At 45.4% G+C, this 16,863-nt stretch overlaps 1 protein-coding gene across 1 annotated transcript in view; it reads left to right on the forward strand.

The window, feature by feature from the left end:
- The window catches only part of LMAN2 (lectin, mannose binding 2), a 586,231-nt gene that overhangs the window by 281,557 nt on the left and 287,811 nt on the right, over positions 1–16,863 (forward strand). Inside the window, exon 6 of the mRNA XM_044069435.1 lies at positions 12,697–12,811. Within this exon, the coding sequence (XP_043925370.1) occupies positions 12,697–12,811 (115 nt within the window). The remainder of the gene's footprint in view (positions 1–12,696; positions 12,812–16,863) is intronic.

Here is a 16,863-nt window from a genome sequence, read left to right on the forward strand (position 1 = left end):
GGGAAAGACAATACTCTAGCAGACATACTAAGCAGAACCACTTCGATGCCCACGAATGGAAGCTGCACCCGGACATCTTCAAGACCATCTCAAAGAAATGGGGAATGCCACAGATAGACCTATTCGCATCACCTCTCAATCACCAGCTCGAAAAATTCTGCACGAGGACATTCCACCCACTAGCATGGAAAGTGGACTCACTCTCCTTCAACTGGAAAGGCCTAACAGCATATGCATTTCCTCCTCTTCCTCTGATACACAAGGTACTACTAAAGATCAAGGAAGAACGTCCAAGGATAATCCTGATAGCCCCAAACTGGCCAAGACAACACTGGTATCCACTACTGAAGAGCATGTCTCGGAACAACATGTGGCCAATACCCTGATGCCTTTGATGTTAACTCAGAACAACTACAGCATCATACATCCAAACCTAAAAACGCTGCAACTGACTGCATGGAACATCACATAGCAGCAGCTAATCCAGAACTTTCCCAAAGAGTTAAAGACATTATTCTTGAAGCACTTAGACCTTCAACAAGAAAGAACTATGCTGGAAAATGGAAAAGGTTTGTCATTTGGAGTACCGAAGAGGAAAAGATGTGTCAAACATAGATATGCCTAACATTCTGGAGTATCTGGCGAACTTCTTCATTCAGGCCTGTCCTACTCCTCCATCAAGATACATGCATCAGCTATTTCAGCAGAATACAGCTTTGATCCTCCTGTTTTTCACACCCTTTGCTCAGGCAGTTCCTCAGAGGAATCAAGAATGTAAAACCTCCCAGGAAACCACCATTACCAGCTTGGGACTTAAACTTTGTGCTAGAAAAGTTGACACTAGCACCCTTTGAACCAGCAGCAACAGCAGACCTACAACACCTGTCATGGAAAACTGCTTTCCTACTGGCAATTACTTCAGCAAGGAGGGTTTCAGAACTACAGGCCTTAATGGCAGTGCAACCCTTCCTAATCTTCCACCAAGATAGAGTGTCCTTGAGGACTAATCCTACATTTATGCCTAAGGTGGTATCCAGAGTATCTTTAAACCAGGCAATCCACCTACCTTCCTTCTTTCCCAACCCACAAAACAGAGGGAAAGAATACTGCATACCTTGGATGTACATAGACAGCTACGCTACTACTTGGACAGAACAAAAATAGCAGAAAGACTGACCAACTTTTGTAGCCTATGCAACTGGAAGGGAAGGAAAAGCTATTTCCAAACAGACAATCTCCAAATGGATAGGAAATTGCATACGATACTGTTACTCCTTCCATGGAAAACCAATTCCACAGAACATAAGACCTCATTCTACAAGGGCAACAGCCACTACCACAGCCTTCTTACGAGGAGTGGCAACCAAAGACATTATTGAGGCGGCTACTTGGACCTCCGTGCATACATTTGCCAAGCATTATAATTTGCCTCTTTATTCCAGATCCCGAGCAGGGTTTGCCACTGCTGTACTGCAAGGGATCTTAAACACACCATAATCTACCTTTATCCTCCTCCCTAGTTGGCTATGGTATTCTACCCACTTGTTATGACTGCAGATGCATCCATGAAGGACATAGTACAGTTTTGTACCTACCATAAATGTAGATGTCCGAACTGGATAGCATCTGCAGTCAGGATTACCCTCCCTCCTTCCCCTCTGTGGTACTCCTAGGGTGTTTACCCTCCTAATAGCTAGCTGTTGGGGGGGGGAGTCTTTTATGGTGTATTTGTTTGTATATATGTACATATATGCTTATTGTTGTGTTTACCTCTATCTATTTGGAAACATTGGCATCTATCCAAATTTTACCCTGCAAGAGGGCTACTGGCATCTGGGGCAAGAAACACTGAGGAAAATGGCGTCGGCTGATGCTTTTATACCCGAAGACCAGCAGAGATGACGTCGGGTGGAGCGCGACATCAGCCGAAGCCGGACCCGGACTTTGGAATCCGGCCGACTGCAGGGCTGCCTGACGACAGGACAACCCACTTGTTATGACTGCAGATGCTATCCAGTTCGGACATCTACATTTATGGTAGGTACAAAACTGTACTTTATTTCCTTTTCCATAAGGGCAGAAGTACTGTTTAGAACAAATCCATTCTTTCTCCCTAAGGTGGCTTCTGAATCATCACTTACCTAGTCTATCAGCTTTCCTGTTTTCTTCCCAGGATTTGCCAACAAAGGAGAGTACATGTTAAATCTGCTGAATTTACACCATCAACTGCTTTTTTATTTGGTGAGAAAGTTGGAAAGACTGACCAATTTTTCATTTCCTTTTTGTCAGTCAGACTGGGAAACAGCATGTCTAAAGTAATTCTTCTTGCTGCTCTGATTGTATTTCATATGTCTGTAAGCAGAAGGGATCATCCTTACCAAGCTCAACTATGGTTTATTCTGCTATATTAGTGGCTACCTCCACTGCTTTCTCCTCCATAGCACTGGAGAAGTATGACTGGTGCCCCCCACCCCCCACCCCGGTTGGCTCCCAGTTACCCTAGTCACACACACATGGCCTTCCCCACCGGGGCCCCTGCCTCTTCTGTTTCGTCTATCTAATCTCCAAAGTGGGAAGTTTCGGGTAAGAGAGAATGCAAGAGGAAGTACTTGGACTCGCCTTTTACAGGGGATACTAACCTCAGAGAAGTGGATGAGTTCCCCAAATCCTGGGGTGGACAGCTGAAACCCCTTCTCCAGAAGAGTCAGCATTTCTGAAGGCATTCAGGGTGGGCCTGTCCACGTCCTGGGTGGTTTCCCTTCTGGACACTCTGACCTAGTGTCTTGGAAGGAGCCCAATATGTTGGAACCGATTCTCAATAAGTCCGATAAGATTCCTGCCCCTCCTAAAGACCGGGCACAGTGGAGTAAAGGTCCCGCTGTGGATGCTGTCATGGTGGTAGCAGTCACCAAAAAAGGACATTTCGATAGAGTTGATTGGTGCACACCCCAAGTAGGGAATCTTGAATATTGGACCATTAAGGGAAGTGCCGTTACACCTCTGATAAGTTTGTGTTGAGGGCACTAAACTATTTATCCCATTTGACTAGGCTTCAGACATAGTGTCAAGGGTTATTAAAACTCAGCAGACTCCAGAGTCATAGAAGTCACTGGAAGCTCAATTGTCTACTTTGCATTCAGTAGCGAATGTCTCCATGAAGTTTCCATCCAAAGTAGCTGATGGAACGTCCTAAGCCACTGGCACCAGCATTGCTATGCATCACTTGTTTGGATGAGATTGTGTAACTTCTTGGACTGCTTTACGGCATCTTTTATTAATGCCCCCTTTAATGGCTCCTCGCTATTCAGGCCAAAAGTTGGATATTTTGACCAGGAGTGAGCAAGATGCAGAGATGGCTGCAGTGGATGCATGTTTTGCTCCCTTTCAGTGGTCTTTCTCCCAGAACCAAAGAGATGGGGATGTCTTTTCTTCAGGAAGTCAGAGCAGTCTTTTCAAGATGCTTCTTCTGAGGTTTCCCTCTGTGGCAGAGGGAGTAACCACAGTGGGTATCACCCACAAGGCAGGGTGGTCCGCAAAATCAGGGCTTCCATGGGGCCCTTTAAGCGATCCTGAAGGGTTGTCCGACTCTCCTGTTCTGGAGGCACTCAAGAGTTAGCTTAGGAGGCCATCACTTTGGTGGGTGCTGAGTCCTATCCAGAGGTTATCCAGTTTCATTTTTATAACTTTTAAGTCTGAATCCCTGTTGTCTCCCAGATATTTCACCTCCATCAGAGACATAGGCAGCTGTCAAGATTCAGATGCTGCTTACAAATAGAGTCACCCAAGAAGTCCCACCAGTTCCAAAAAACAAGGACCTCCTGCCAGTCTTGGATTTAAGCAAACGCAATCCCTTTGTAAAACATATGGTCATGGTGCAGTCCATTTGACCTCTGCTCACGAAGGGTGAATGGTGCAGTCCATATGACCTCTGCTCACGAAGGGTGAATGGATATGCTTAATTGGCCTTAAGGACACCTTACCATCACATAAAGATAGAGAGGAATTCCAAGAGGTTTCTGTCTGAGAACCTATCATGGCCAGTTCAGAGCACTGCCATTTGATCTCACCACTGTTGTGCCCCCCCCGGAAGCATGGCAGTCGTAGCATCCTCGCTGTGAGAGTTTCAGGTCCTTTCTTGCCTGGGTGATTAGCTCCTAGCTACCCCACAAGAGCATCCTTAGTCAGGACTGGGACACCTTACCCCAGTTGTGCAGTTCCTTGGGGATCACATTCATCTACCAGAAATAGTCTTCAGCCAGTTCAGTCAATATAATTCATAGATTGTCTTTGGACACAGGTTCTCAGTTTGCAAAGCTTCCAGCATCCAGAATTTTGAATCTTCGGTCTCTAACAGTATCCTTGCTTTCTTACAAAAAGCCTCCGGGCACTGTCTTTCTGAAACTGTTGGGGAACAGGGCTTCCAGTCCAGTTCCTCTAGCCAGGTATTGGATGAGTGCTCTGCAGTGGGCTGTAGTAGCACAGTGGTCTTGTGTAGCACATCCCATGGTTTTCCCATAATTCTGACAAACGTATGTCAAGATCAGGTCAGATGATGGCTGGAGTGTCCCTTTGTAGCCAGCAGGAGACCCCCCCCCCCCCGCCACAGTCACCAAGGGTGCCTCCCTTCTGGGGTGTGGCGGGTGCATTTTGAAGGAAGGATAGTTCATAAGACCTGGTCCTCTTCCAAGGCCAACTTTCACATCAGTGTCTTGGAGATGAGGATGGTTCTCCTGGTATTGCAGGCTTTTCAGGATGTTCAACCCAAGGGTATGATTTCAGTATAAACAGACGTGTCTGTCATTTGGAATCTGAACAAATGGGGGACACTGTCCTGCCCGCTTTGAAGGGAGGTTATGATGGTCTGGCAGTGGGTGATTTTGTCTCGGCTGTTTGAGTGCAATGTATATCCCAGGGAGTTCCAGCATTTTGGCATCAATCTAAGCAGGAACATCCTTATTCCTCACGAGTTGTCTCTGATTCAGAGAGTTACCACTCAAATCTTTCATTGCTGGGGTTATCTGTATTGCTACATATTTGCATCCCTGCTCAACACCAAGTGTGACAGCTGTTATGCCTTAGTTCCCCTCTCAGGGGTAGTCAGGGATGGTCTCCTTTATGTTTGAACTCCTGGTCTCTTATACCTTTACTGTCTGGCCCCTTTGATCATAAATTTTTTTTAGAAGGCTGTCTGCTGCAGAATGATTGTAATCCTGATAGCCCCTTTTTGGCCCTGCCAGGTTTGGTTCCCATTTCTTTGGCCTCTTCTGAAGCCCTCTTCTTGGGTGCTGGATCCCCTTCCAGATCTCATCTCCCATCCTGACTTTCTGGGTACGCCCAATCTCCAGACTCTGTAGCTAATCACATGGATGTCCTTCAAGGATGCATCTGCAGTCCTAACATATGGGTTGTCCTGCCTCAGGCAGCCCTTCGGTCGGCCGGATTCCAAAGTCTGGGTCTGGCCTCGGCTGATGTCGCACTTCACCCGACGTCATAGCTGCTGTCAATTGGGTATAAAGGCATCAGCCGACGCCATGTTCCTCAGTCTTTCTTGCCGCGTGGTGCCCGAAGCTGTTCGCAAGTGCCGGTCGGTCAGAACCAGAGATTACTACTACCGAAGACTTCTAAAAAGCTAAGTACCCCGTTGGGGACTCTTTCTTGCCTCAGCCGATGTCAGAAAAAGTAAATAACTGTTTAACTTGTGGGAAACAAATACCTCATAAGGATTTCCACTCTTACTGCCTTCCTTGCTTAGGCCCAGACCACGACGTAGCAGCTTGTCTGGCCTGTGCTTCCTTCAACCGACGGACACTTAGGCGTCGGTCGGAGTTTGCAGAGGAGTTTTTCGGCCCCGCTTTTGCTTACAACATGCCGTCGGAGACTCCGACTTCACAATTAGCTAAAAGCGTAAGGAAAAGGACGACACTCGCGGTCCGCGGTTTCGCCGAAACCACGGTTAAGCCAACATGAAGTGTCTCGGTTTCGCTGAAACCGAGTCCACGGTTCTTCCTTCGGCCGGCATGCCTCCTACAGCCGAGGCCTCACTCAGCATGGCTGAATCTGCTACTGAAATTCCACCTGCAGGTGCAGGTTCTCAGGATTTATCAGATACTATTCCTTTAGACATATCTACTCCTGCACGTGGAGCTGCTAGGCCCCCTGCATCTATGTCTATCAAGGCTTTTTCTAGGGCTAAAGCAGCTAAATCTTCTAAGGCCTTGCCTACTAAAACCCCCTCACACAGGCCTACCTCTAGTTCACAAATGCTCAGCCTGGCAGAGGATCTCATTTCTTTGATCAGGGGATCCCAACCTCACCCTGACAGGGCCTCTCATCCCCCTCCAGAGAAGAGGCCTAGAGCAGAGCCCCCTGAGCCAGTTTCAACTGATTATTCCTCGGATGATTCAGAAAATTCAAATCCTCCAGAAGGCCCTTATTCTCCATATGAGGACTCTGATGCAGAAGATTCCATTCCTTCTTCCTCTCCTCCTGAGGTATTTTCTTTTGGGGAAACCTTGCATGCTATGAGAGAACAATTTCAATGGTAGGGCCAGGATTTTTCAGATTCAAGGAAACTGCTTAGGACCTTTTTACATTTATCACAGCATAGGCCTTTAGCCATTCCTCCAGTACTAACAGTTGTAGATGATGCATTTAATGATGCTTGTACTGCCCCTGACTCTCTTCCCCCAGCCCCTGCTAAGCCCGACAGATACTACAGGGTCCCGGACACACACTTTCACTTGTATAAGGCTCCTATTGCAGATCCTGAAACTATTTCACAGGGCCCCAAAGCTGTAGCAGCTGCCTCTGCCAAAAACCCCCTCCCCTCTGAAAGAGAATCTAGAGCATTAGAGAGATGGGGTAAAAAAGTTTATACTTCTGCTACGCTTTCGGCTAGGGCCTTAAACTGTCAATTCCACATGATTCAGTATCAGGAATTTTTGTTAGATCAGCTAAATAAAAAACTGTCTTCTCCTGAACCTATAGACCGTAAGACCCTACATGATTTGGTACATAACACTCAGCAGGTCAGTAACCATTCCTTAAAATGCGGCTGTGATGCACTGGAGGCTTCCTTTAGATCAGCTGTGACTGGCACAGTGATCAGAAGGCATGCATGGTTAAAAGAGCAATCATTACCAGACCATGTGAAGTCCAAGCTCCTAGATGCTCCCATGGAGAAACAAAGTTTGTTTGGCTCCCCTGCACAGCAAGTGTTAAAGAAGGTGGAAGAAAAAGCAAAATCTGTCCAAACAGTCAAGGATTTCTTACAGGTCCAGCCTCCGAGGTTTAGTAGAAATTGGCCCTCGAAGAATTGGTCCTTTCCAGACACCTCCAGAACACAGAGAGGCAGAAATAGGCGCTCAAGAGGAAGAGGTCAATCCAGAGGTGCCTACAGGGGATGTCAGTGGCAGCCTAACAACCAAAGAAGTACTGCCACAGATCCAGCTACTACCACTACCACAGGACAGTCACAATGACTTGCCTCTGATACCGCCTACCAGGGAACAACTGGAAGCACCCTTAGGCGGAAAGCTAGCCTTATTTTCAGTAAACTGGCATTGCATTACAGGAGACAAATGGATTTTACAGACAATAGACAAAGGCTACAGGTTCCACTTCCATACTCTACCAAGAAAGAGAGGAATGCCAAACCTACCACCAAACCAAAAAGCAAACGCTCTAGGACAAATCAACCACTTACTAAGGATGAGAGCTATAGAAAAAGTACCGTCTATGGAACAAGGACAAGGATTTTACTCCAGACTTTTCCTGGTACCAAGAAAAGAAAACCAATGGAGGCCTATTCTCGACCTGTCCGCTCTGAACACATATCTCATTGTTCCAAATTTCAAAATGCTGACCCTACAGCAACTTCTTCCCATGCTGGGCAAGGAGTCTTGGCTGGTGACTCTAGATCTCAAGGAGGCATACCTGCACGTCCCTATACGACCAGATTGCAGAAGATACCTCAGATTTCTTGCAGGATCAGAGCATTATCAATTCTCAGCATTGCCCTTTGGCTTATCTACTGCGCCCAGAGTATTCACGAAATGCCTGACATCAATAATTGCTCATTGCAGGCTTCAGGGAATTCAAATTTATCCATACCTGGACGACTGCTTGATACAAGCGGACAGCAAGATCAAATTAACAAAAGATTTGGAAAAGGTTATTCACCTACTGCAAGCCCTGGGATACACAGTCAACATAAAAAAGTCAAGGCTGGTACCATCCCAAAGGATAACATTCTTGGGTGCAGAACTGGACACATCAAATCAAATGGCATTTCTCACAGCAGAAAAGCAAAAGCAACTACCACTCTATTTCATGGCATTAACAACGCAGAACCAGCTTACAGCAAGAAAAGTCCTGCAAGCCCTGGGTTACATGGCATCCTGCATAATATTGATTCCACATGTCAGACTACATATGAGGAAGTTGCAATGGTACCTAAGGAATTTATGGTCTCAGCACAAGCACAGCCTAGAAACCCAAATTCCAATAATTCCATGCCTGAAGCAAGAATTCATGTGGTGGGCTCAGGCCTGTCAGTTGAACAGAGGGCTGCCTTTCCACAAGCCTCACCCAAGCCAGACTATCACCACGGACGCCTCAGACCTCGGATGGGGGGCACACATGGTGGACAAGTGTATACAAGGCCTATGGACACAAGACCAGCTGAATCTACACATAAATCAAAAGGAGATGCTGGCAGTGAAGCAGGCAATTCAGACCGTTTCTTCAACAGGGTCATTTGCTGATAAGGACGGACAACACAACAGTCATGTGGTATATCAACAAACAGGGAGGCACACACTCATATCCTCTATGCCGGATGGCAATGGACCTGTGGAATGTGGCCCTGAACCTCAACATTCAGCTCCAGGCCATATTTGTGCCAGGAAAAGAAAATATACTAGCAGACACCTTAAGCAGAACTACCACGGATGCCCACAAATGGATGCTGCATCCAAACATCTTCAAATCTATAACACAGAAATGGGGGCTACCAGAAATAGACCTGTTCGCATCCCCACACAACCACCAATTGAGGAAATTCTGCACAAGGACATACCACCCTCTTGCTTGGAAGGTGGACTCTCTATCCTTCAGTTGGGAAAACCTGACAGCATATGCATTCCCACCTCTTCCTTTGATGCACAAAATTTTACTGAAGATAAAAGAAGATCACCCAAGGATCATCCTGATAGCTCCAGACTGGCCGAGGCAGCATTGGTACCCGCTACTGAGGAGTATGTCTCGGACACACGCATGGCCTCTGCCTCTAGTTCCTTTACTGCTAACACAGAACAACTTCAAGAGCCTACATCCAAACTTGAAAACTCTGCAGCTAGCTGCTTGGAATATTACATAAAACAAAATAACCCAGTTTTATCTCAGAGGGTTAAAGACATTATCCTAGAGGCTCGCAGACCCTCCACAAGGAAAACTTATTCAGCCAAATGGAAAAGATACCTCATTTGGAGTACAGCAAAAGGAGAAGATGTATCATTAGCAAACATAGCTAACATCATGGAATATTTAGCAGAACTTTTCCACAATGGCCTGTCTTACTCCTCCATTAAGATTCATGCATCAGCAATTTCAGCAGAATACAACATGGATCCTCCAGTCTTCTCTCATCCTCTACTCAGGCAGTTTCTGAGAGGAATTAAAAATGTAAAGCCTCCAAGGAAGCCACCTTTGCCTACATGGGATCTTAACTTTGTGCTGGAGAAGTTAACACATCCCCCTTTTGAACCAGCAGCAACAGCAGAATTACAGTTCTTATCTTGGAAAACTGCTTTCCTGCTTGCAATCACTTCAGCAAGAAGGGTTTCTGAATTACAGGCTTTAATGGCAGTACAGCCCTTCCTTATCTTCCATCAGGATAGAGTGTCCTTGAGAACTAACCCTACTTTTATGCCAAAGGTGGTCTCCAGGGTATCATTGAACCAAGCAATCCACCTACCAACATTCTTCCCCAACCCACAGAACAGGGGGGAAAGACTGCTACATACCTTGGATGTGCACAGGCAATTGCGCTACTATCTGGACAGAACCAAGAACAATAGAAAAACTGACCAGCTTCTGGTAGCATATGCAACAGGAATGGAAGGAAAAGCAATTTCAAAACAGACAATCTCAAAATGGATAGGAAATTGCATTAGATTTTGTTACTCTTTTCATGGAAAGACAACTCCAGAAAACATCAGACCTCACTCCACAAGGGCTACAGCCACTACTACAGCTTTCTTACGAGGAGTGGCTACCAAAGACATTTTAGAGGCTGCTACTTGGAGCTCCGTGCATACATTTGCCAAGCATTATAATCTACCTTTATATTCCAGATCCCGGGCAGGTTTTGCAACTGCTGTTTTGCAAGGGATCTTAACTACACCATAATCATATTAGTGCCTCCTCCCCCAGTTTGGCTATGGTATTCTACCCATATGTTAGGACTGCAGATGCATCCTTGAAGGACATAGTACAGTTTTGTACCTACCATAAATGTAGATGTCCGAGAGGTATGCATCTGCAGTCAGGATTACCCACCCTCCTTCCCCTCTGTGGTACTCCTAGGGTAATTGCCCATCTTTAAGCTAGCTGGGGGAATCTATTATGGTGTATTTGTTTGTATATATGTATATACTTGTTTATTTTTGTTTGCTCTCTACTGTTTGGAATCATTTGCATTTATCCAAATTTAGCCTTCCTAGAGGGCACCTGGCATCTGGGGCAAGAAACACTGAGGAAAATGGCGTCGGCTGATGCCTTTATACCCAATTGACAGCAGCTATGACGTCGGGTGAAGTGCGACATCAGCCGAGGCCAGACCCAGACTTTGGAATCCGGCCGACCGAAGGGCTGCCTGAGGCAAGACAACCCATATGTTAGGACTGCAGATGCATACCTCTCGGACATCTACATTTATGGTAGGTACAAAACTGTACTTTTCTCGAGTTCCCCTGATGAACCGGAATCCCAGGCTTTCCAGCAATGTGCTGCTTATCCTGTCCTCCTCCCAGAAGATGTCTGTGTGGAAGATGTGCGATACCAGATGGAAGCATTTGCTATTTTGGCTGATTCTCTGGGTTTTGATCCCTTTTCGGCTCCCTTGGAGGCAGTCTTGGATTTTCTTCCAGGTTTGTTTAAAGCTGGTTGCAGTTATTCTGACATTAAAGTGCAATTGCCAGCTATTTACAACCTTCGCACTGGCAGGGTTAATGTGCCTTTAGCTGCTCTAAAGATTTTGAAAGCCTTTCTTAGGAGTACTTAATTATGACATCCTCCTTTTCCGGGAACCTGTTCCACCGTGGGATTTGCCTTTCGTGTTACAAGTGCTGGCCGGCCACCCATTTGAAATGCTGCTGCTATTAATTTGAAGCTTTTTGTCTTGGAAAATGCTGTTTTTGTTAGCTGTCACTTCTGCCAGACACGTCTGATTTGCAAGCCCTCTCTTCTGTCCTGCCATATTTGGCCTTCCATAATAGGGTGTCTCTTCATATGGATTCATCTTTTCTCCCCAAGGTGCTACTGAGAGTAACTCGAGTCAGACTATTCACCTTCTTGTGTTTTTCTTTAATTTCACCAGCAAGAGTGAATATTTGCTTCATTGCTTTGATGTATGTAGGCAGTGGAGATTTTATCTGGATAGGACGAAACACTTTCAGGAAGTCTAAACAATTGTCTGTCTCTTTTTCTAAGTCTCAATTGGGTTAGCTTGTTTCTAAGGCTATTCTCTCTAAGTGGTTGTCAGTTTGCACTATTTTTGCATAAAGTGTGAAAGGAAAGCCCTTGCTTCACATACCAAAAGGTCATTTTACCAGAGCCATGGCTACTTCTGCTGCCTTTTTCTCTAAAGCCACATTTGATGATTTGTGTGCTGCTATTTGGATGGGTCTCCATACCTTTGTGTCCCACTACAAGCTGGACATTCATTAGAGAACTTGGGCTTCCTATGGTTACACAGTATTGTGGAATGTTCATTCTTAGAACTTCCAAGGGTTTCATGTGGCTGGGGGACTTTGTCCCACAGGGTGAATCCAGATGGAGAGAACAACATCAGGTACTAAATTTATTTACTCACTGTAACACTAGATCCATATTGTTTTTCTCTTTCAACCTTCCCTCCCTCCTGGCCCCACCGGTGTCTACATGGCAGGCTCTTTTTCTTATGATTGAGTCGGGGAGGTTATTTTACTTTGTCTGCGTGTACCTTGTTATCTCTCTTAGGTTGGTGTTTTGTCAGTTGAGACGATGAGGGGCAAACTCAGTCTGAAGTTCTCTTGGGAAGTGAGGCATTATGGGTAGTGGAAGCAGAGCTCGGTCAGGTGAAGTCTTGCAGAATTGGCCCATCTTTTATTTGATAACCCACAGGTTGGACCAGACATAGAAAGACAGCACTGATCTAGCATTGTGGTGAGTACATAACTTCCGTTTATGTTAGCTGCATAACTTTCTTTTTTGTGAAATCCAAAGGATATTGTCGTAATACTGCCTCCTTCTTCTGGACTGCAGTGTCTGCAGTAAGTGTGTGCCCACATCCTGTGTTGTATCTAGAATCTTTGCCTTAGTGATTTTCTTATTCATTATCACTGACATTCTTGTCTTCCAAGTATGCCTGAGCTGCCATCTCTAAGATATTCTTGCTAAGTCGGTTCTTACCTATTTTCTTTTATTCTTGACTAGTTAATGACAGATACTGAAGATAAGAATGAGTGGCGAGACTGCGTTGATATCTCTGGGGTGAGGCTTCCCACTGGTTACTACTTTGGAGCCTCAGCTGCAACAGGAGATCTGTCAGGTAAGCCATTTCCTTTCTGTTCATTTTTGCGTAAAAAATGGGTCTTTACATGAAGATGATTGAGTCAGTTTTGAATTTGCATAGCTTTTACATTTCAGTGGCTAGACTTAATTCTTACTTCCACGGTAAAAACACTTCAAAAGAGGACATAGTCTGAATTGCAGTGGACAATTCAGTCAGTGATGACTAGTGCCAAGTTAGTTTGGGATGTTTATCTTATTATCTTTACTGAAGTAGTAATCAGAGTGTATTGGAAATACCCACAGATGAACATTAGGCTGACTGACCAGACTCTCAGGTCTTTGCAGTGTACCCCTTATAGACTTGAATCATCTCCTCATGCTGGAGAGGTCAAACTAATGCTGGGTTGAAACAGTAGAGCAGCTCTTTTTTTAGTTCTTTTTGCCACAGTTCAGATGTTTGGACATCAGTATGCAGGGAGAATCTGATTCCTGTCATCCCATAACTATAAATGTTCTTTTTGAGAATTTATTTTCTTGATTTTTTTTAGCTGATTTTGTCTTTATTCGGGGTATTACTTGTGCTTAGCTTGCATTTCCAAAGTTTCAGAAGTCCCATCATGTCCCAGGAAAAAGTTAGAGTTGTAGTAGAAGAGTCCATTAAAAGATTTTCACCTGCAGTGCATTCACTATCCTTTTTGACGCAGACAGTCATACATTTATATAAATGAAAACAAACCATGTTGACACATTTTCAGTTGCAAACATTGTACTTCAATTGAAAGTGTGTAGAAGGTTATATGTGAACATTACACAGCTCATTCAATTTCTGCCTTCCTTTAAACCTCATTCCTCTTCCAAAATATTATTCTGCATGTATTGATGCCACATCTCTCATTTTTTCTATGTAATTTGCTCCTATCCTTTTCTAAAACTCCAAATTCAAGTGTTTTATTTTATCTCCTTTACTATATACACTACTAATATGGTTCTACTAATATGGTTGGTTTAGACTTTGATTTCCATTTTCTAGTACATCCATTTTTGGCAGCTACCAGAATTAAACTCTGCAAGGCCTTGCTTTGTCTAGGCAATTCAAATCCTGTATATTACAGCTCATAAAAAATAATTTCCTTAGTCATACCAGTTAGCTTACCCAGTATTTGTGACAGAGTAGCCTGTAGGGAATTTTTAAAATATGCCAACTCATTACACTCACACAAAATATGATGATCTTAGTGTTTCACTGTTGCAGTCCTGACAGTTGGGATTTCCTGCTGTGAAAACCCTCAGCCGGCCCGACTACCAGAGAAACTTATTACATCTCTCCTAGGCTGGCAAACACCTTAATCGACATCCGTACGGTCGGGTATAAAGGGAGCCAGCCTGCATTATCACTTCAGTCTTTTCTTGTCGCTGGAGCCTGAAACAGATTTCAAGTGCATTGGTCGGTCCACACCAGAGAGACATTGTTGGAAAGATAACTGCCCCATTGGGGAACTCCTTTTTTTCTTTGACTTATGTCAGATGAAGTAAGAATTGCCTCCACTGTTGTAAACAAATTCCACACAGAGGCTTTCATAAGCTTTGTGTAACTTGCTTAGGCCCAGACTACGACGGCTTTGTCATTTCTGTGCTAGGTTTAACACTAGAACTGTTAGGCGTAGAGCAGAGTTTTTAGCTCATTTTCTGAGGCAGGAGTCTGTGCAGTCGAGTACTATGGCATTCTCCTGTCTTCCCGAGCGTGATGTACCTTACTGCAAAAAAGATAAGAAACAAAAGCCTAGGTCCACAGATGACAATCATTTGCCCCCTGATTCGCCTACTAGAGTTGTGATTGTTGAAGAAGATGAAGCGCTTTTGCATCCCCCTTTGACCTTTGATTCAGTGGCCCAGGCCTCTGTCGAGACTCGTGTGGAGTCAGACATGCCTTCGGTCCCTTTGACTTCTATAGGTCATATCTTCAGCTCATCGGTTGGGTCCGAGAGTGCTCAGCAGTCCACGGCTTCCAGAGAGCGACTGCTGACTGGAGACCCTTCACAGCCTATTGCCATTCCAGTGCCTGGTGCCTCTACAGTTTGAGTCAGGCACCAGGGTGTCGGGACACTCCTAGGCTTAAGACCAAACCCACACCAAAGAAAGGCATTGTGGCAGGGTCTTCGCCTAGGGCTGTGGGCTCCCAGTTTCAGGGACACCAATGAGATTTGATTGTTTATGAGATCTTTAGCCAATACATTGTAAGGTCCAGACAGACTTCAGGGAATATCACCCCAGGGAAAGAAAAAGAGGCTCCCAGCCTGAATTGCTGCATGATCCACTGCATTCAGAAGAAGAGTCTGATTTGTAGGACTCTGCATCTGAGGAAGGCTCTGCTTACACCTCTTGTGAGGAATCTGATTCAGAGGAAATTCCCCAATGTCCTTCAAGGATGCATCTGCAGTCATAACAAATGGGTTGTCCTGTCGTCAGGCAGCCCTTCGGTCGGCCGGATTCCAAAGTCTGGGTCCGGCTTCGGCTGATGTCGCACTTCACCCGACGTCATCTCTGCTGGTCTTCGGGTATAAAGGCATCAGCCGACGCCATTTTCCTCAGTCTTTCTTGCCGCGTGGCCAAGCAGAAGCTGTTCGCAAGTGCCGGTCGGTCAGATCCAGAGATTACTACTACCGAATACTACTTCGAAGACTTCTAAAAAGCTAAGTACCCCGTTGGGGACTCTTTCTTGCCTCAGCCGATGTCAGAAAAAGTAAATAACTGTTTAACTTGTGGGAAACAAATATCTCATAAAGATTTCCACTCTTACTGCCTACCTTGTTTAGGCCCAGACCACGACGTAGCAGCCTGTTTAGCCTGTGCTTCCTTCAACCGGCGAACGCTTAGGCGTCGGTCGGAGTTTGCTGAACAGTTTTTCGGCTCAGATTTTGCGTACATTATGCCGTCGGATCCTCCGACTACCCAAATTGTTAAAAAACACAAAGAAAAAGACCGACACTCGCGGTCCGTGGTTTCGGCCGAAACCACGGTTAAGCAAGCCGCGAGTGTCTCAGTTTCGGCCGAAACCGAGAAAACGGGTCAATCTTCAGCCGAATCCATGACTACTACTGAGGCTCCTGCTACCTTAGTTGAATCGGCCTCTGAAGTTTTGCCTACTACTGTGGTTCCTAGTGAATTATCAGACACCATCCCTTTGGATGTCTCTACCCCAGCACGTGGTGCTGCTAGGCCTCCTGCAGCCATGTCTATAAAGGCCTTTGCCAGGGCTAAAGCAGCCAAAACTGTTAAATCAGTGCCTGTTAAGACCCCCTCACATAGGCCCACTTCTAGTTCACAAATGCTTACTCTGGCAGAGGATTTAATCTCCTTAATTAGGAGATCCCAATCTCACCCAGACAGGGCCTCTCAGCCTCCAGAAAAGAGACCTAGAGCAGAGCCCCCCGAGCCAGTGTCCCCTGATGATTCTTCGGATGACTCAGACATTACAGATCAGCCAGAGGCTCCTTTTTCTACTTATGAAGATTCCGATGCTGAAGAATCCATTACATCTGCCTCTCCACCAGAGGAATTTTCCTTTGGGGAAACCTTACATGCCATGAGAGAACAATTCCAATGGCAGGGACAAGATTTCTCAGATTCAAGAAAAAGGCTTAGGACCTTTCTGCACTTACCACAACATAGGCCCTTAGCTATACCTCCAGTTCTGCCTGTTGTGGATGATGCATTTAATGATGTTTGCACTGCTCCTGATACTTTACCTCCAGCCCCTGCCAAACCAGATAGATTTCACAGGGTGCCAGACACTCATCACCACCTATACAAGGCCCCACTTGCAGATCCTGAGACTATATCCCAGGGGCCTAAGGCAGTAGCTTCGACCTCAGCAAAAAAACCCTCTCCCTTCTGAAAGGGAATCCAGGTCCTTAGAGAGATGGGGAAAAAGTTTACACCTCTGCTACTCTCTCAGCTAGAGCTTTAAACTGTCAGTTTCACATGATCCAATACCAAGAGTTTATGCTTGATCAGTTAACTAAGAAGCTGTCCTCTGATGACTCCTTAGATAAGAAATATGTTTTAGAAATGGTGAATAACATTCAGCAG

This window comes from Protopterus annectens, chromosome 4.part0 (assembly GCF_019279795.1).
Source record: "Protopterus annectens isolate FY-2018-M chromosome 4.part0, PAN1.0, whole genome shotgun sequence".
Lineage (NCBI taxonomy): Eukaryota > Metazoa > Chordata > Ceratodontiformes > Protopteridae > Protopterus > Protopterus annectens.